A 20737-nucleotide genomic window follows, 5' to 3' on the forward strand; every position below is an offset into this window, starting at 1 on the left:
AAAGCGGCGTTTTGACTACAATTTAGCGGCACATTTTGCATTGATATGGTCCAATTAAAAAAATATCAAACCTCTCAAACGAAAGAACGCCTTGACAACGCGTGATTTACAAAGTTTAATGGAAACAGTATTTTGCTTTTAAGCGAAAAGATATTTTTTGAAGTTGATCATCCGCGAAATCGCACGGAGTGGTTTAATGCGGCAACTTCTCTGCACAACGTGTAGGCGACAGGTCTTATCTCATCGCGAGAAGCTCTGTTGCTAGCTCTTGCCAAGCGACACTTGTGTAGTCGTAGCCGAACTGTGAGCATTGTCAAGAACACGCCCTCTATTTCACGCCAGAGAATGTATTTATCTGACAGTAAAGCTTATGCAGTCTGCAGCTGCATAGCTACGCCTCTCTCCGGCTTGAAAACAACCGAAACAGTAACGTCTGCCGAGGAGCGGAACGCTGCCTACCTGGTGATATCTCTTACAAAAAAAAACGTGAGCGTCCAAAATAGCACTGAGCTTTTACACTTAGTACAAATAAGCCATTCTGCAGCTGCAAGTCCTTGAGCTGTTTCGGAGCGTTCAGACAGAAGTAAGTGTTAAGGTATTTTGTCTGCTTTTTTAGCGTAAGAGCTAGTATTATAAGTGATGTTCCTGGTTTGCGCCAGGATGCTCGATATGTCTCAAACATGTGAACGGGAACTAGCACTTCTCGCTTTAAATACACGTTGGCCTGTGTTACCTTGTTTTTTCGCCACGTTTTTGGCTTTAATATCGTCGTGTTCTTCAAACTTCATTTGGAAACTAGACAATTGCGTCAATGTATTTATTCATGCCTTCATAACTTGTCTTTTTTTCAGGCAGCGAACTCCCTCTGTGCACTTTTGTGCCAGGCGGTATCCACAAAACTACCCAGACTAGACGGAAGTCCATAACAAGTGTGGGAGACCTGAGCAAAGTAGACCGGCGCCTCGTCACATTGCGTTCTAGAAGCTCGCCGGATCACAAATTCCACAGCATGTGACCATCACTTGTGTGTTTACGTGAAGAATTACAGGTCCTTGGTGGCTCCTAAGTGGTGCTGCAACCCTTTTCTTGACCATGCGAAGAACCTTCGGGGGTCGTTTGTTGTAACACTGAGACTTGCAGACGCCCACCCTACTTTCGGTCTAATTCCTGGAGAAAAACTTCGTCAAATGTGCAAAAGGCTCCTCTATCAACCGGGAACGTCCGAAAAGTTTAATCAAGTTGAGGAAGCAGCTCGAGAAAGTTTTGCTCAGTCCGATGAAAGGAACTCGGATGTGCCAGCGTCGGCTAAATTCGCTGAACCCTGGCAGCCGTTTAAAAACCCCACAAAAAAAAAAAAAAGAAATAAGGAAGCAAGCACCTTGGAGGCGAGAATCCTAGGTGAGGAAGAAGGTATCCAGGCTTCAGCAAAAAGCAGAAGAGACACCATGCCAGTCTCTTGGCATTGACCAGCAGTCTACTTCGCGGACACACAGAGAAATATATTGTGCTGTCTGATTATGTGCAGTGAATGAGCGATTTATAAGAAATATATAAATTCGCACCGGAAGAAAAATGCGAAAACAAAATTCAGTTCAGGTATGCATGGTCCCGCGGAAAAATTACGCCATTTTTTGGGGCGTCTCAGCAGCAGGTGTGCGAGGCCAAAGACAGATCCAAATCAAAGAGCGTAAAACGCTAAAAACACACACACACACACACGCACACACACACACACACACACACATAAACACACAGACAGACAGACAGACAGACAGACAGACAGACAGACAGAGGTTGCCTTGTGAGCGAAGACGTGAGAGTTCTGTCAGGAAATGTTTCGAGGACGACTCGGTCTCCTACTGCGTACCAGGTCAAAAACGATGTGCTGCGCGGCCGTCAGAAGCGGCTACTTTTGATGAGCTTAAGAAAAGCTTCACAAAAGATGGAAGAAGGCTAGGCTCAAACCTAAACTGTGGATTTTCAGCTTTTGCCAGCATGTGCCCTTCAAACTGTGTTTTAGGCGACATAAGTTGTTCACACACTTTTTCGTATGCATGCAGCATTAAAGGGCCCCTGAAAAGAAAAAAAAGTTTTTTTTTAAACAGTCTGGTTGGAACACGCGTGTCAAAAAATGAATTTTACGCGAAAAAAAAATTTTTTTAGAGCAATATTGACGGCGAGAGATTTATTTGAAGTTTTGCGCGCAAATTCCATGGTCATTCAGCTCGGCTTCTCATTGGTAGCGATGGTCATTCAACTCAGCTTCTCATTGGCCAATAGAATGAGTGACAGCTTAGATGTTGGTTTTAAAGTCTTCGTGATTTTTTTAAATCGCCTTTTGAATTACATATTTTTAGGTTTAAGAAACAATCCATCGAATGAATGTCGCAATTGTTTACAAACGTTTTACAAAATCGTAACTTCCGTTCGGATACCACAACAAAACAACAAACAAAAGCCTCGCCATTTTGTTTTCTGTCGTGGTCGCCGTCTTCGCGTTTCGCGTTCTGAAGAGGGCTTGTTGCTTGTGTTAGTTAGTCAGTCATAGTAAGTACTTAGGAAGTGGCGCGGGGTGACAGGTTTCTGTTTTTCTGCTCTTCTTTGCGCGATTCGTGTGTCCCGTTTACCTCATCTTTTGTTTGTTTTCTGGCGCGCGCCAGTGCCAATGTTTGTTTAGATGTCGGTTCCCGTGGTTCCCGTAAAGAGTTTAGTGAGGCACGCGGCACCGCACTCAACGTTTAATAAAAAAAAAATCAGTTACCACTGCGTGTCCTCGCGGCGGCTTGAAGGATCGTGCGGCTCGAACGAACTCGTCGAGGCACCTGCTTCGCCGCGGCGAAGCGGGTGCCTCGCGGCGATCGGAGCGGACGCCTTCCGGCTGGCGAGGCGTGTCCTCGTACGGACGAAGGCCCAGCTGCTGGCAGCGTTGAAGCAACCGACGCTTCAGGTCGGGGTCCACCGCGACGACTATGTACTGTGTGTACGACCACGGTGACCACGGTACGTGCACGATACGACGCGGTATGTCGTTCGACCGGCAGACAGCCGGCCAGGGGCTGTGTTCCAAATCTCCAAATGCATCCGAGTTTCTCCGGCGGATCGTATCACGTGACAGCACAGATTAAAAAACGCTGTACGCGGGTAGGTTTTAGAACGCCAAGAGTACAAAACCCTCACCCTGGTGTATGATCGAGTCAATTTTGGAACACGGCCAGGAAGTAGCAATGGCTCTCGTGCGGGGCGCAGCCAAGCCAGGAAAGCAGCCAAGCCGATCCACTACGAGGAGGCGGGGACTACCTCTCCTCCACGCGCCCGAGATGCCGAGAGAGAGAAAAGTGGAAAGGAGGTGACTGCCGACTAAATTGCGTCTGGCGCAGTCAATATTGCTCTAAAAAATTTTTTTTTTCGCGTAAAATTCATTTTTCGACACGCGTGTCTCAACCAGACTGTTTTTGAAAAACTTTTTTCTTCTTTTCAGGGGCCCTTTAAAACTTGAAGCTGATGCTACACGCTTGTAAACTCAAGGAGACCACTGAAAACTTATTAGCGACCACGGTCTGTCAAGTTGATTAAGAGGATCGTGTGTTTGGCATGTGCGACGTGTGCCCCGGTACCGAACATATAGGGACCTTGATCCAGAGAAGTCCTACCCTACACACAAATCAGGTCGACCAGGTTCAAGTTCAGCCGTGGATGAGCGGCGTGCGTTGCAAGCTTCATACAATTCTCTTAACGCCACAGGAATTCGTTGAAATTTTTTTCAACAAGTTGAACGAACTAGAGGGTCCCCATTTCATAGTAAACAGCAAGCCCAGTGCTTGCGAGAACTTAAAGCACAGCTAAAGGAAGATAAGGCAATGGTGCTTTTGAATTTTGTCGAGAATTCACTTCCTGCTACAAGACACTTCGCAGTCTTATCACTGGGTCAACCCACAGGCTATAGTCCCCCCTGTTGTTGTTTATTCCCGTCTGCAGAGAAGCTGTCAAGAATTATGTGCAAGGTCTTTTGCGGTCATTTCAGACTGCCTAGAACATGATAGTGTAGCAGGATATGCATTTCAGAGTGAGCTTCTGAAACATCTAAAAATGACCTGCCTCAACTAAGAAACATTTTTTACTTATCCGACAGAACAATCTCATAGTACTAACAAACAAACAAGCGTACAAACAAACAGCAACTTTAAGCTTTTGATTTTGCGACAACGACTTTAGTCTTTCGATTGAATGGAATTGTTTTCGCGACTTCCCACGGTAAAGGTCCCTGCGATGGCATTAAAGGAACCGCCAAACGTTTGGCAGCAAGAGCCAGCCTTCAAAGGCAGTGCCAAGACCAAATAAACACCCCACTGGAGATTTTACGTAGGCACAAAAAAAAAATCCTATGATTACAAAATGTCATCGTGCAGAAAATGCGAGCCGAATTAGCCTCAAGATTCCAGACAGCAGTCGCCATAAAGGGTACGCTAGGGTTTCACCACTTCAAGACAATATCAACTTCAGCGCTTCGTGTTTCGATAAAGGCGAACACAGTGACTGAAGAAGTTCACGTGACAATTTACTACAGTGCGAAACTAAGGCACATATCCCGAATGGAGCACCTCTACTTGTACCACGTATCAGACAAAACCCTTTGCCTACGTGCTGTGCAGAGAAATAGCCGCACGGAACCACTCCGCGGGATATTGCCAATGCTCAATTTCAAAAATTATTTTCTTGCTTAAAGAAAATATTGCTGTGGTTACACTTTGTAAATAAAAATTTAATAAGGCATACTATTGTTTGAGTGTCTGGTATTATTTTACTCGAACCACCTCAATACGAAATTCGCAGGTGAATTGTTGCCCAAGTGCCGTTTTCCTCTACTTTACGTTTAGTATCAGAGAAACCTTCGAAGGTTTCTTTGGTACCTTCCTTTAGAAGAGATCTCTTCTAAAGGTATGAAGGTATTGTGTGCATAAATATACCTGCAATACAAGAAAAACACTCCTAGGGCGGTTCTACCACGAGTAAAATTAAACAAAACGTAATTCGAAAATGGCACAATTTGAGCTCCTTTATCGAACGGAAATAGTACAAAAACAAATTTAATGATTTGAGTTCGGCCTTATGCACGAATGCAAGTAAATTAAAAAAAATCTGGCATTGCTCACTAATTATTGATATTTTCAAATGTTTTATTTTACTTGTACCATGTTTCGCGCTTTTTTGAGAACTTCAGACAGTGCGGACGTAAGGAAAAAAAAACATTTCATCACAAATATTAGCGGAAGTGACTACTAAGCTTAATGGGAACCCCCTGTGATTTTTCTAGAAAAAAAGCGCCTATTATCGAGTGTCACACCTAGGACGTTTTACATCGAATGACCCCACTACAAGAATAAAAGAAAATGTCAATGCCATGCTCTCGCTAACAGCGTCAGACATTGTGTATAAATGCATGTATGTAACTATTTTAGCCCCGTTTTTAATGCAATGAATATGAAAGAAAAGGAGCGTAATTGAGCAATAATATCATACACGTGACTGAGAAGTGCCCCGAGCTACTTATGAGAAATGATTTATTTGTATTATTTGCTCTTACAATTAAGCAGAAGCAGAAAATGCACTCGCTTTACCGCCATTGAAATGCATTACCGGAAGTCAATTTCAGACCGATTGCCGTCTGTTTCAATTTGACACCGGACACTTTCGCCAGTTGGGCCTCTGGCGTACATTATGATAAATCAATTTCTACAACGACCAAGCGGGGGTGCGCGATTCAGCAAATTGTCATAGAGATCAGCGATTTGAACCATGGATGACGTAGTCAAGAGACCGACACGTCTACCCCCTCAACCACAAACACAGACGCGTTTAAATTCTCAAACTACAAGACGTGGACCCAAGCGGTCTTACCTTTTCATTGTTTATTACAAAGTGTGATGTTATCCTAGATAAACTTTTCATGCCACTTTTTACATGCAGGAACGCGATTCATTGCACTCTGATAAATCTATCTACCTGTTTTTCTCGAGGATGACTCCAAATGTGATCGAAACACGACCGTCTCTATTGTGGATCGATGCGCATCAATCAAAGACGGGTCCAGGGAACGTCATTTGACAAGCATAACGGGAATAAGCTGGATCCTGTATTTGAATTTTATTTGCAGGAATAAAGAAAGAGAGAAAGCAAAACGAGAGGGTAATTAGTTGGGAGAAACATTCGCGGATAGCAGAGAAATGCACTGTCACGAAGTTTGTTTGTTCCTGATTTTTCTGGCGTTAACAAAATCAGACGATTCACTTGTTACCGCGCGTGCAGCTGACCAAGTAGGCAACGCGCTCTTGTTCTAACGGTTATCGTGCTTGGCTCCCACGCAAAGGGTCACGGTCCGATTACAGGCAGCGGACGTACATTTTTATTATCTCTGTAACTCTCACATTCTAGTAAATTCGAGAACCCTGTTGCGTATTGGAGGTCCGAATGTTCGAGACGCCGAAGTTTCTACGCCGAATGTCCCAGAAACCCACACGTGTACCTAGGGGCCCCGCGGGGCGGGCCGGAGTCAGTCTCGCCCCAGCGTTCGATCCAGCTTACGCCGACTTCGACGCCCGCGACGCTCTGTTGTTATCTTCGGTTTCCTTTGTGTTTTGGGCACAAGTTCACCCCATTAAACGATTCAGTTTCCTCAGTTATTCTTTGTTTAGTCAACTCGTCATTGGAGACGGTATTTATAAATTAAAAAGGAAAGGCATCTGTGTCCGTGATTGTTAGTATACGCCTCGCAAGTGGGCTCATTTTCGTCTTCTGCGCATGAGAAAGGAAGTAGCGGTGACGTCAGAACGCCGAGCCCTGATTGGCTGATCGCGACCCCCTATCTGAGCGTCGTCTGCTCCTTTGCAACGTCGTCTGCTCGCAACGTCGTCTGCGTCTGTCTTACCTTTCCTGCGACTTTCGGAAGTGCAGGTCTTTACGAGCGAGCTCGACTTCGCCTTTCAGAGAGGGCAGACGAAAGAACTCGAGCGGTACGTTGTTTTTGTCTAACAACTAGCAGACGCGCATCAAGGAGGGAAGTTAAAGGAGTCACTGGCGAGGTGTCCCGAGGCGCCGAGGTTTGTTTGCTAAGAACCGAGAGTGAGCGTGTTAGTGTCCGTAAGTTCCCTCCCAAATACTTTTTCCTTCCTTTCCTGTGCGGCGAGACCCCTCATTCTTTAACGGCGTCGGCGCATTGGCGCAGTTAACGTCGTCTGCTTTACGTGTGCTAGTCAAAGCGATGGCTGCTTTACTTCTCCTGCGTCTGTCGGAGATTCACCGCTTTTTCACCGGCGAGAGTCACCGTTGCCTCGGGTTCAAACGGTCGCGCGGGCATATTCCATTCAGCACGCCAGCCGGTCGTGGGCAGACAGACGGTTGCCGAGTCGCGGAGTGCCTGCTAAGCCTAACTGCAAAGCTCCCTTGGTTGCGTTCGTGGAATCGTGGACGTTGGAGCTTTTCCCGGGTATTTGTGAATCCAGCGTTCTTGATCGTCGTGGTCTGTTTCAAGTACTTTTTACTTTTTTCTTGCTGCTTGAAGTCGGGACGCGTGAGAAGCGCACGTAGAAAAATAGACGTCCGTGGGTCGTCGCGACCGCGACGCTGTCGGCCATGCTGATTTGATCGTAAGAAGTGCTAAGACAGCTTCGGAGCTGTCGTAGGATTTCGTCGTAACCTGCGCAGAACTTACGAAAATTTCGTTTCGTGAACACGAATTTGTAATTAAGTCTTGTCTTACGCACATTTTTGGCGTAAGATTATTTTGTGAACCTGGTCTCTGCACTTCCGAAAGTCGCAGGAAAGGTAAGACAGACGCAGACGACGTCGCGAGCAGACGACGATGCAAAGGAGCAGACGACGCTCAGATAGGGGGTCGCGATCAGCCAATCAGGGCTCGGCGTTTTGACGTCACCGCTACCCCCTGCGCGAGGAGCAGACGAACTTGCCCTCCGCATTGGTTCCAAGCGTCTGGAGAACCTAGGGCTTCGTAGGTGTAACAACTGACAACCTGCCTTTTGGACGGAAAGTACGTGGCTTGTTCTTCAGCGCGAAGAGGCGGGTTCGAGTGAGCGGTGTAGACCTCAAGGGGCCGGGAACGATCGAGTAAGTAGCAAGGTGATTTGAAATTCAGGAGCCAGAAGGTGGGCAGAATGCTCGGTGTTCCAATTGTTCTCTGGGGCCGAGAGAGAACGCCATGTTGCCCGGTGCCTCTCACGCCTTATGTGGACCCCGGCAGGGGTCGGCGCCATGATGACAGAAAAGTACAACGACACGGTGACGGCTGGTTCAGGCTTGGCCGGCCACCACTAGGAACACCTCTCCGCGCTGTCCTCGCTCACGCAACTTTCTTCCCCTAGCTTCTTTGCTTTTCCCTTTTCCTTCACAATCATGGGATCGGTCATGACATCAGTGACAGGGATGACATGATATCACATGAACTGACAGGGAGGGCAATCGCCGACCGAGTGGGTTAGCGCACACCAGCTCGGAGCACGTGTAGGAAAAGCTCGAGCTGCAGAGCCAGGGATCCTGGGTTCAATCCCCGCCCCTTGCCCGTTTTGATCTGGATGAGCATCGTACCGGCGTGCGGCCGTGCGGTCGTGTATCACTACTGCGTGCTGCACGTTAAATACCCTAGGCTAGCGGTGTTACAGCTGTGCCTAAATTGCTCATCTACAGGGGGTAACGTTGTAGCCATGGTCTGTCAGACTAAACTCCTGCTCTGGCAATCCCTAACGACTAATTTGTTTTTCTTTTAAATGAAATACCCCAATCCTGAAACTTTGCTCGTTCGTCCGTCCGTCCTTCCATGCATTTCCCGCTAAATTTAGCGGGGAAGTTGAATTGGTGCTAGGTCACGTGATTTCAGTTGATGCTACGCCACCTGACGTCACGTGATCTATACATCAATTAAGCTTCCCCGCCAAAGTCGGAGGAGAAATTAATGTGACATGACCTGCACATCATGTCGATTCAGTTTCCCCGTTAAATTTAGCGAAACGTTTGATTTCAAATGACCTAGCGTCACATGACCAATACTCTAATTCAGTTTACCGCTAAATTTAGGGAGAAAAATTGATGACACGTGACGTGACATCATGCGACCTGTACATCAATTGAGTTTCCCCGCTAAAGTTAGCGGGACAGCGATGTCACGTGACATGACATCACGCGAAGTAAGACCAAATCAGGTTTCCTGCTATATTTAGCGGGAAATTTGATGTCACGTGACCCGACGTCAGGAGACCTATACATATATTTAGTTTCGCACTATATGCATCAGGGAATTTATCAGGGAATTCGATGAAAAAAAAAAAAGGTCCTTCACTCCCAGAAACATTTTAATGGGTTTAAGATAAATATAAACGATCCCACTTTATATACTGCATTTCGCGCATTTTACGAGTTCGAAGTTAAATGTCGCTGCATTTTTTTTCGCATGGAGCCTGCGAAAGCTTACGATTAATGCCGTATGTGCAAACTAAGCATCAAGACGGCATGCTCACGTTCGTTTATTCCACAATTGGACATTACCATCACAAAAGCATCACATGTGGCAGATTTTCGGTCACTCTGAATCATAACTTTCAACTCCAGGGACGTACAGCAAAATATTCTTATTTTGACTAAATGTTTTGCTCACTGCCACAGTCTGAAAATTAGTTACGGCTTGTGGTTGGCCAGAAAATGAATTTTCGAAAGCATCCAACCAGCTTTCAACCAATGGCGCTTTTTCGTTTGCCGCTATTTACACGAATGAATGGCTAAACTCTCAATATATTGCTTGCAAGCGTCGCCGTTGCTGGGTGCTGACGTTTATTTCTACTTACTGGTTTCTTCGAACTACAACTTATTCGGTGTGAAACTAGCACAGCCAACCGAAAACTCGCCGAGCATAAAATAGAGGCACGGCCCCTGATGACGTCACCTGCAAGCTACGCACATACGAACTGGGGGCTGACTAGGTCCCCGGTGTCTAAGCAAACGGAGCACAACTACATTCTCCATGGAGCCCCGCCGTAACGCTCTTTTGTACAACACTGCTGTGAGGTGGTGGAGAGGTGAGATTATTACCACCCGGTTAAGCTTACAACCAATATTGTGACAAATGCCACGATTTTCGTGAGGTGCACTTTCGAAGCTAGGGTGCTGAGACCGGTGAATTCTCGCGCAGGAAGAAATCCGACGGCTCGGAAGTGCTCCGCCACCTGCGGCCACTTCAGCAGCCTCCGTCGAGGCGCCCGACACCAGCGCCCCTGGCAGTCGGAGGGGAGTCCCGGCCACCCCGGACTTGCCGGCCAGCACGTCGGCTGCCGCGAACGCCGCTTCGACGTCGCCCAGCGTCGATAGCTCGCTGCCCTTCACGGTACGCACTTCTGCTGCTACCGGCAGCTAAAACCGCTCTAGACGGCCTGCAAGTTCGTGTGCTCCTTGGGCACCCCATGTGTTTGTTTACCCCCGAAATGTTCCCACGTGCGTTTGTTTTCCCTCGACCTCAGCAAATGTTGACGGGAGCTTGGCTGCCATGTGATCACGCGTTCCCGACGCGATCTTTTGTTGGCCTTTGAATGGCGTGGCCAAGGCACGTAGGCGAAGGGAGGGGGGGGGGGGGGGGACGCCCATGACAAAACGCTGTATGAGGGGGAGGGGAGAGAGGAGGTCCCAGCAAAATGGAAGATTTCGGGGGGGGGGGGGGCGGGACCCATGACCCCCTCCCCCCCCTCCCCCCCCCTCCCCCCCTGGCTACGTGCCTGCGTGGCCACCTTTGCATTTCGAGGCGCAAAAGACGCATTTGAGAACACTTGCTCGCCGTATAAACCAGGGGCCGGCAATCTGCGACTCGGAGGCTGGATCCGGCCCGCGAGGCAATGTCATACTGCCGTGGGTATACGCAACCAGGAAAGGCCCCCCTTCCCTCACATACACGCTCAGAGGTGTCGCAAGTATTCGGGAGAGGGGGACTAGAGTGGTGGTAGTGGGAAGAGGAATTTCTCTCCCTTTTAGAGCGCAGCTCTTAAGGTCCATACGCACATTCGCGTTTGAGCGCGTTTGAGTGCGTTGCGGAGTCCTTGCGGCCAGGCGCGGTCGCTTGCGGAGCGACGCGCGCCTTCCCGCAACGCTCGGTAGCGCGACGCAAGCGAGTAGAAACTCGCTCCACTTTCCGAAGCGTTGCGGTGCGTTCGGGTGCGTTCGACCAATCAGAAGCCGAAAGAGGAGAGGGGATGACGTGTTCGCTCGCCCCACCCGGCCGACTCGGCGAGACGTATCCGGTTCGCCGGTCGCAGTGCTTGCTTTTTCGTTTTGGGGAGCGGTGGGGACTGTATTTTCCAAGGCTGCGATGGTTCAAGCTTGACAAAACGTCGGGGAAGCCGGCGAGATTGTCCTAAGATCGAACACTTCGACGCTGTCACCGTGCGCCGCCATGTTGCCTTGGATTTCGCTTACTATTGGTGAGCCACTATAGGACGATAGCGCGTTTTTATTGGCTCTTGACTGAGGTTGACTGCGTGTCAACGCAACTGTGCGTACAAGTTTGGCGCAAGCGGTCTTCGCAACGCAACGCGTCCGCTTGCCGCTACGGAACGCACCGCGCTCAAACGCGAATGTGCGTATGGGCCTTTAGGCGCCCGTCTCCGGCTTGAGCGGCGCCGCCGTCGGCGTAACCGTGAGGTCACGTGACCCCCCCCCCCCCCCCCGAGATCACGTGACCCCCGTGAGGGGGGGAGGAGAAAGGAGGGGGGCAGGGAGAATGAGCAGGGGGGACGAATCCGAATTTTCATTACTCCGAAAAATGATCTTAAAATACTTTTTTTCTCTTGTCCCTCGGCCGGCTTCGAACCGCTACTCCTGAACGAACCCTTTCGTTCAGGAGTAGCAGGCAGGATCACGAGGGAGGAGGAATATACCCTCCACTCAGTACCCTTCCTTCCTCCTCCTGAAGAGCTGCGCTCCGATTCGGCGTTACAGGGTGTTGTAGACGGCTTTCCTTTTTTTTTTTTTTCTATTGTTTACTCTAAACTTTTGCAATGTCTGGGGAGTAGTCAGTTTTTTACTCGCCTTCATTTTATTCTCCATCAGCAATTGTTGTGTCCCAGGGTGATGCAACCAAAATCAATAGCTAAGGTCGCCTTATCTAGCATAGTCATCGCTTGGAATCGCGTCTTGTGCCGTTGTCAATTTTAACAATTTTGTCACACTCAAATGCGTACTATCGCGATGTCAATAACCACACAGAATTTCGGTGTATTAGAGAACGCAAAAGGTTTGCAGATTTTTTTTAAGCTTCGCAGGGCAATTGCAGTTTTTTTTCTATGGAAGGAAAGCCTTGCAGGATTTCTCTTGTGATTATTGGAAGCGCGACGTGGTATTAGTGACTGATATTTGATATCACATTAAGAACCCGAACTTAAGATTAAAAAAAAAATAACTTGTGGCGGAGATGCTCTGAGACCTGAAAGTTTCGGAGCTGTAACCTGAACTTTTCTAACAGAAGGAACCTTTATGAACAAGGGTCCCCATAGTTTTCCTTTTTTGAGTCGTGCACACAATTTTACCAAGAAAGTATTTTCGAGAAAGTTTGCCATGTTAAAAGACAGTTAGAAGTCCGTTTTTGCTGAATTGCAGGAATACTCGAACGACATCCAAATTTTTGAGAATTCAATAAACGCAGACCTCGCCAGGTCTAAGAGATTGACCAAATAGAGTTTGTTATACCGCTACTACCCAAACGGAGAATAAGTTTAACAATGCATTTGCCCCGAAGGAACAGGTTAAGCTGTACTTAAAAAGGACAGCAGTCCTCGGACAGTACCGTGGAAAAAAGTCAAGAGAACTTTACCAGGCACAGACCATCAAGGCTTGTGGTGTGTCAGTGCAGTTTCTGTGTCCTTGTCAGTCAAAGAACTATTATACCTTTATCATCCTATATGAGGTCATCTCAAACTATATCCTTCAAGGTCGTCTTGAAATAATGTTAAAAGTTATATTTTTAGTGCCTTGTAAAATTATTTTAATCTTTTTATGTATTAATTTTTTCATTTATTTTTACATGTTTATTTATATCTACATTTGCTATAATTCTCCTACTTCTTTAATTTCTTTCTTTTAATTTAGTCCTATTTGTCTTACGTATAACTTCTATAATTTCTTTCTTCTCTTTCTTAGTTTTCTATTAAAACCGCAGTTGTGGATATAACGCTGTCCTGTTTACTTCATGTCCGTATCTGCCCCTTGCGCTTTATAATATCGGTATGTCAAACCAACAAGCCCACCTGAATATTTTAGTACAATGGTAAGTAACTATGACATGACATGTAATTACGACAGCCGTAATCGAGCCTCTTTATTCTTTTGACTCGTACCAGGCGACCGGTAGGAAGTCTCCCGTCGACTCCCAGCTGCGACACGAGAGCGTGGACAAGCTGCTCTCCATCCTGGGCGACACCTCGGTGGCGAACATCTTTGCGGGCGCCTCCAAGAAAGAGGCGAACGAGTCCGAGGACCGGTTTGAGGCCTGGGAGCGCGGCGAGATTGACTACATGGGCGCGGACGCCTTTGAGAACATCCAGGCTAAGCTGGACGAGGCCATCAAGGCATCCGATGCGTCCATGGACTCAAGTTCTCGTCACCATCCGTCGCTTTCTGAGACCGACTTTTGCGAGATCTTTGGAAGGTCCTAAAATGAAACCAGTGCCCCTTGAGGCACTGTCACGGTCACTTTTAACGCAAACAGAAGGAAATTCGGCGTGTCTCTTCTTAGTGTCTATGAACGAAAGGAAAAAAAAATGACATGTGCGAACGTCACAGACAACGAGGGCGCAAGAAAAGCAGAGCAGACTAGTCACTCTGGCGGGCGCGAAACTTTTTCCAGGCATTCGTCTTGTGCCACTGATATTACAAAGTGCCAAACTTTGAGCCGCTCACTCTCACAGCAACCGCGGATGGTTGTACCACCGGGACGCGTTTTCAGAACAGCTTGTGACGTCAGCCAACGGGCCAATTTCGGCACTCTGATTGGCGCGTTTTTATGAATGTTAGGTTGCCCGATTTACAGGAGGAGCGAGAGGAAGGGGGGCTGGTCTTAAAGAAACATGCCTCAGTGACGCACGCACTAGCATTTAGCCGTGTCCAAGGTTTACCTACTCATATCGGATAAACAAATCAGGGAGCGGCTAAAGGCTAGCGCGGGAATCACCGAAGCGTGCTTACCCAAGCGTTGGCCCCTCATCTCCTCTCAATCCCTTCATATACCAGGTTATCTGACGTCAATGAAGACTCGCCGATCAGATTGACGAAATGGGCACGCTGACTTCACAAGCTTTTCCAAATAGGCCAACGGGGCCGACAGGAAGTGAGGGGTTCATGGTATAGCGTCTTCTACTTTCAATGGGATTTGGACACATGTTCCAGGGAGGGACTGATGAGCTTGTAGAAAAATACTAGGAACAACCGCTAACTGACTTTCAGGCTTGCTGGTGGATGGTGAAGGAAATTTCTAGTGTTTGTTTGATGAAAGTGCTTAGAGGACAATAAACTATGCTCTTTGCGACTCATTTTCATCTTGTCTCTTTCTGTAAATCTTCGGTTATTTTCGATGTTGATCATACGATTTGTGTTATAATGTTTCGGTTTATGGTAGACATGAGTCAGCAAGAGGTTGCCCTATCGGTGTTGTGAGATTTTGGCATATCACGCTAATTAAAAGTGAGCCATTTCCAACAAGAAGGGTCGGTTGTATGCAACTTCTAAAGACGTTTTGTTGTTTCCTGTGCGTTCTCAGTCACGTGGGTTCCGTATCTGGTGTGCGGGACGGAAAAAAATAATAAAGCATTTCAACCTGGAATATGCGAGAAAATATAGGTGAGGCAAAACAAGAATGTGTGACAATCACGCATTTTTCGAAAACAAGTTCCAGCGCTGTGGAGAGATCGAAGCGATGTTTTACCGCATACCAGAAGTGACAACATTCAAGATGGCTGCGCCCTTGTGAAAAAGGTGTATAGCCACTGGCAGAAAGGCAGGACGTGAAAAGGCATTTGGTTTGTTCGATTCGCCTGAACCGGCTGAACTAGTTCAGCAGTGCAAGAACTGGCGCATTTGATTCAACAGGAAGTTGCACTGCCTCTGCACTGGCGCGTTCGATTCATTTCAGTTCTGAAGGAGTTCAGCCCCAGTTCCTGAAAAGCTTGCACCAGCTCCAGAGTCAGCTCAGAGTCCGTGCAGAAGCAGACGAAAAGAGCAGACGACACTCCTCGCCCGTCTCTGCTCGCGGTGCCATTTCTCGAAGCTTTGCTCAAATGTATTCAATGTTTTACAATAACGCCGAGACGGAGGTTACATTTCCTTTCATTTATGAAATAATTAATGTACCTATACTGGACATGGAATCTAGATGGTAACCTAGGGTAGGAATGTGCTCATTGATGATATTCTGAAAGCGTTTTCCGCACCTGCTAGCACAGGTGTGGCTCCCTGTGGTAAGTGTTGAAATATTGACTCGCGTAAATTGTGTCTTTTTGATTCTACGCGGTGCTATGTTAGAAAATGTACCACACTCTTGATAGCCCCCGCCTTAAGTAGCTCTTGGATGCAGACTGACGATCCCGATACACAGGGATTTAATACATTGGCACTCGCATGCCCCATAGCTGAGCATAATACTGCATGCTTTGTACGCTGGTATTTGTGGACGCCCACTAACGGGCTTGGGAAAAACGCAGAGAATCGGAATTGGCTTGCTAGTTCCACGCGGATCTTTCTTGCGAATAAGAATAAACGCTTCAACTTCACACCAAAATGGCGGTCGATAAGTGTTTTGGCCAAAACGGTCTCGTCAGGCCTTCGTCTTAGAAGTTACTGCTTCTGACCGCGAGCTGCCGCCAGTAATTCCCCACACGAAATCATCCTGATGCCGCGCATCTATCGTCGAAATGCGAAACTCGAAAGACTTGGCCTGAATCTACTATCGCTAAATGAATGTGAAGGAAATCAACGCTTATGAAAACGATAAGCAGCGGACGGCCGTTAAAAATGCGGACAGACGCATTTAGTACAGAAAACGTTTTTAACAGACTCGAATGCGGAAACATCCACAGGAAAAAATTGCGTTTTTTATACATTAAAACTAGGAAAACGCGAATGGTCTCATCAAACCGTGAATAATTATATGTAGCATACAACGTGGTGCGGAGAAACAAGAGCCAAAAGATGCAGACAACACCCTGCGCTTCCGCTCTGAAAGCCGATCACGGCGCCAGTCCTAACGCTGAGGCTGGACATGGTTCTGCGCCGCCGCTGCACGACTCCTGCACTCCACTAAATTCGGACAGAACTACTGGGTGAAACAAGGAGACGGTAGGCTCTTTAAATCGACCGGAAAATTCGGTTTCTTAACCTATCGCGCTACTACTTTGTGCAGCGTTGCCCACAGATGGTGCATTTTTTTTGTAAAATTTGCAAAGAGCGAACTTACCTGAGGAAAAAGTAAAGAAAGAAAAAGGCTTAGCTCCTATGGAAACTCAGCGACGCCACCGGTTTTCAAACAACACGGCGCCGTTTCGCACGGGACACAAGAGATGGCGCAACGAACGCCGCCGACAAACGAGCAGACGACGCCGAGAGCCGGCCCTTTAGCAGACAAGGAACTGCAGTTCCTCGTTGTTACCGCGCCTGTTTTTGTTTCTGCGACTGTCGCCGCCTGCGGAACGCGCGTCGCTTTTGAGTCGAAAAGATTGTCTGCTAAAGACGCTGGCTCTCGGCGCCGTATGCTCGTTCGTTGGCGGCGTTCGTTGCGCCATCTCTTGTGTCCCGTGCGAAACGGCGCCGTGTTGTTTGAAGACCGGTGGCGTCGCTGAGTTTCCATAGGAGCTAAGCCTTTTTCTTTCTTTACTTTTTCCTCAGGTAAGTTCGCTCTTTGCAAATTTTACAAAAAAAAATGCACCATCTGTGGGCAACGCTGCACAAAGTCGTAGCGCGATAGGTTAAGAAACCGAATTTTCCGGTCGATTTAAAAAGCCTACCGTCTCCTTGTTTCACCCAGTAGTTCAGAACGTTTTGGTCGAATCGAACAGACCTATTATATTTTACGGATGAATGTGAGCAGGCGATGAATAAGGAACTGAAATGAAAATTTAAGGGGGACGAACTTGTGTCCAAAATAAACGAACATCCAAAAGGGGTAAATGAAAGTAAGTACAGAGCGTCGAGGGCGCCGGAGTCGACGGAAACGCTGAGTCGAGCTCTGGCGAGAATACGTCGTCGTCAAGAGAGTCTCAGTGAGTCGGCAAAGCCGCGCTTGGCTTCCTATTTACTACACTCGGTGTCTTGAATATTCGACCTAGAATGTTCGGGAGTGAGCTAGGGCTAGACTGACTATACTTGGTTTCGGCCAACGCTACTAAAACACTCAGTTGGGAAACTCGCCGTCGAAACCTGGACCGCTGGCGTCCACCGAGACCGAGCTAAATACAACTGCGCCACTCTTTGTCATTTGTCTGTACTGTGATCACCTTGAGCTTTTAGAAAGCATGTTTTTGCGTAAAAACAAACGGAAAAGACTCTTTTTGTATGAAATATATCGGAGTTTAATACAAAATAAAGGGCGCGTCATGTTTTTAAAATCTTTAGTTTGCAAGGTTTGGCCGAACAATTAATATTGTTTTTATACAACCATGCCTCAGCGGTGCTTTTAGGGAGCGCGTCCCGACCTCGGTGCATTTTAACTTCGGTAGTAAGACGCGGTGCGTCCGTTCGGGAGTCGGGGGTGGCACTCGTGTAACCTCTTCCGCTGTATCCGTTTCGGCGCCAAAATGGCCGATTAAACCCAAGATAGACGTCACGGGCAGTTCCTCGAGTGGCCGCTGCGGGAGAAATGGCGGCGTTGTGTTCGCCATTAGGTCGGGGCTCGAGGTCAGATCGGGGACACTTTTTAAGAGCAGTTTCTATGGCAGTTTCCCAACTGAGTGGTTTAGTAACGTTGGTTTCAGCTTAAGTCCAGCCTGCACTACGAGCTAATGGAACCGATCAAACAGCGTCAAAATCGGAAGTCACTAGGTCTTCCTAGTACATGACTGGTCTAGCGATGATAGAAAACGCACGGAAACATGACGAACACCATGAAGGTGCGGTTTTTACGCTATCTGATTCCTCTCATCAGCTCGTAGCGTCGGCTGCATCTGGACTTAAACTGTAAGCTGAAATAAAGTATAGGCAAGGCCATTCTGGCCTCCTATCTTTTACACTTGGGTCAAGAGTAAGCTCGCATCTTCTAGAAGTACGGAGAAGCATTCCTACTCGGACATGCAAGCGGTATTACTCTCCCCTTTAAAAGTACATCGCCCCAATGTTACGTTTAATAAATGAACACAAAGCTAAACCGACTAACAGCAAACAGCCCGGAGTCGTCTGAACCATAAAGAGTCCTCAGTCTTATCAAGCATAGTACGGCTTGAGACGAACGACGTGCACTAGTTCGGGTCGCGGCTGGCGGCGTACTGATGGTTGGGTCCTATAGGGGAGCACCTCGTAATTGAAGTCCCCAAGGCGGCAAAGAACCTTGTAGGGCCATCCCACGGTGTCATCCCCTTTCGAAGACGGTAAGAGAGCTTCCCATTCAAAACGGAATAGTCTGCTCCGGTGTCGATGAGTGCCATCGTGTCTTGGCCGTCGATAGTAACGCCGAGGCTATTCGTCGCAGAAGACTCGTTACAATGCGTCTTGTCACTAGTGTGGGAGCCCTCCGACGTATTTGGAGGATGTTCGCTCCGGAAGTTTGAACACTTAGTCTTGCACGCGAGGAAAAAGGGAAACTTCTTCTCGACGGGACCGACGTAGAGGATAGGCCGGTGACCGTTTGGATGGTGAGCGAGATCCTCGGAGCCAAACTGGCATCGAAGACAACGAACGCCGAAGGTACTCCTCAATGGCTTGTGGGCGCTCTCCGTAGCCTGGACGTAGATCGTTGGGGTGGAACCCGCGCAGCCCAAGTTGCCGGTAGGGGCATCGGATATAAATGTGGTCGCCTTGCTCGCAGTGGTAGCATAGCGGGCGTCGGTCATCCGTTTTCCAAACGTACGTTTTTTTTTTGGCACCGACTGCTCTTGGAGGACGTATTGGGGTCGTTCCTTCAGGCGTCAAGCGTACTGGTGTACAGGCGTGTCCCGTCGAGATTACGCCTGGTACTGCCGGGCTGCGCATTTTGAAATCCTACCCAGTACAGGAGGGCGGAGCCAACGAAAAAACAAAAACAACAAAAACAAAACTATGTCGACTCCTATTGGTCCACGTGACTATGACGTCATTGGCTGTTATGTTCCCTTTAGCGGCAGCAGCCCCTTTTTTATTTTTGTTTTGTTTTAATTACAAATTCACTGTAATAGGCACTTGCGCAGGGTGCAATAATGGTTAAAATAGTTCGCGATGCTTTTAATTAGGAACAAAAGTCGTTGCGCTAGCATTAAATAACGTCCAAAGATGCGATTGCACGGCCGAGACGACGCGGACGGACGTGTTTACGCTGATGTGCGCGCGGGCTTTATCTCGCACGCTTCCAAAGGTTTGTGGTTTCTAGTTCATGTCATTGTGTTTTTATAGTCTCGAGTATCTCCGCGCATTGAAACACGCCGCACTCAAGAATGCCAATGTCAGTTTGATGGAGACGGTACTGTTTTTATTGTAGGCCGAGCTAGTGAAGCCTTTAAGCCTAGCAGGAGAAAAGCTGTTTGCATTTATAACGTGAAATGTCGTGTCCGAAAGGTACGTACAGTGCCAGACCAGCTGAACCAGTCCCAGAAAAACAGTTGTTTAGGCTGCTCGACCGCGAGAAGCGCACATCCGAGAAACTGTCTACGATAGCAGCCAACTTCGCTGAACTCCGAGACATGTTGGAAGGGTTTAACACCGCGGGAGACTGCAACGCCGAATCTGTACCGCGGAGTCGCGCAGGTTCGCTTGCGAAGGACCTTAACACGGTTATATGCGAAATATAAGATAGTCACACTTTAGGGACACTTATCAAAGCTTTGGCATGCTCTTGTGAAGTATCACAAAATGTGCAACTTCAAAATTTGTTTCTAGAATAATGCGGGTTGACTGCATACCTCCTGAAACAGTGCAACCTCGTTTGAATATTTCAACCTACCTAGGCCTTCACAGGCATGAAGCAGTCTCTCAACACGAGCAATGACACAATGACCCTCTTGTCACCATATCAAATAAAAAACGAGTTGGCTGGACCGTTATAGGATTAAAGAAAGTATATTTAGAAAACGGTAAAAATATATACAAATGTGCAAGTAAACTTGAATCCTACTCAGTTTGTGTGGGCTTGATTTTCCGGTTCTCGTCACCGGTCTTGTCACCGTCCCGAAGCTCCGGCAAACCAGCTGTTCACCTGCTTAGTCGTCGGATCCAGCTAATTTAACAGTTGTACCTGGATTCAACCTCTTGTGGGCACTGACGAATATTAAAATGGCAATGCCTCGGGCACCTGCCAGAAGTGAAGATAGTTCGGTGGGTTCTTTCAAGTCACTGCCAAGAGTTGCTCCTACCGGTGAATTATTATCCCAGCTTATCGTCTGCAAGTGCCCTGGGTCGCCGCCGAGAATTTCCGCAAGGGCCTCGGGTCATTACAGAGTTTGTCTGGTTGTCGCTAAAACACTCATCTGGATGATCGTCCGAGTCGACTTGCACGGGACACGCCAGACTCCGTTGTTCAACCCTTGCC

General features: G+C 47.7%; 1 protein-coding gene across 1 annotated transcript in view; it reads left to right on the plus strand.

The window, feature by feature from the left end:
• Nucleotides 1–13694, plus strand: part of LOC115319976 (glycogenin-1) — a 76866-nt gene extending 63172 nt beyond the window's left edge. The window contains exon 5 of the mRNA XM_042292911.1: nt 13380–13694. Within this exon, the coding sequence (XP_042148845.1) occupies nt 13380–13694 (315 nt within the window). The remainder of the gene's footprint in view (nt 1–13379) is intronic.
• The last annotated feature ends 7043 nt before the right edge of the window (nt 13695–20737 follow it).

This window comes from Ixodes scapularis, unplaced genomic scaffold (genome assembly GCF_016920785.2).
Source record: "Ixodes scapularis isolate PalLabHiFi unplaced genomic scaffold, ASM1692078v2 PGA_scaffold3__209_contigs__length_174095766, whole genome shotgun sequence".
Lineage (NCBI taxonomy): Eukaryota > Metazoa > Arthropoda > Arachnida > Ixodida > Ixodidae > Ixodes > Ixodes scapularis.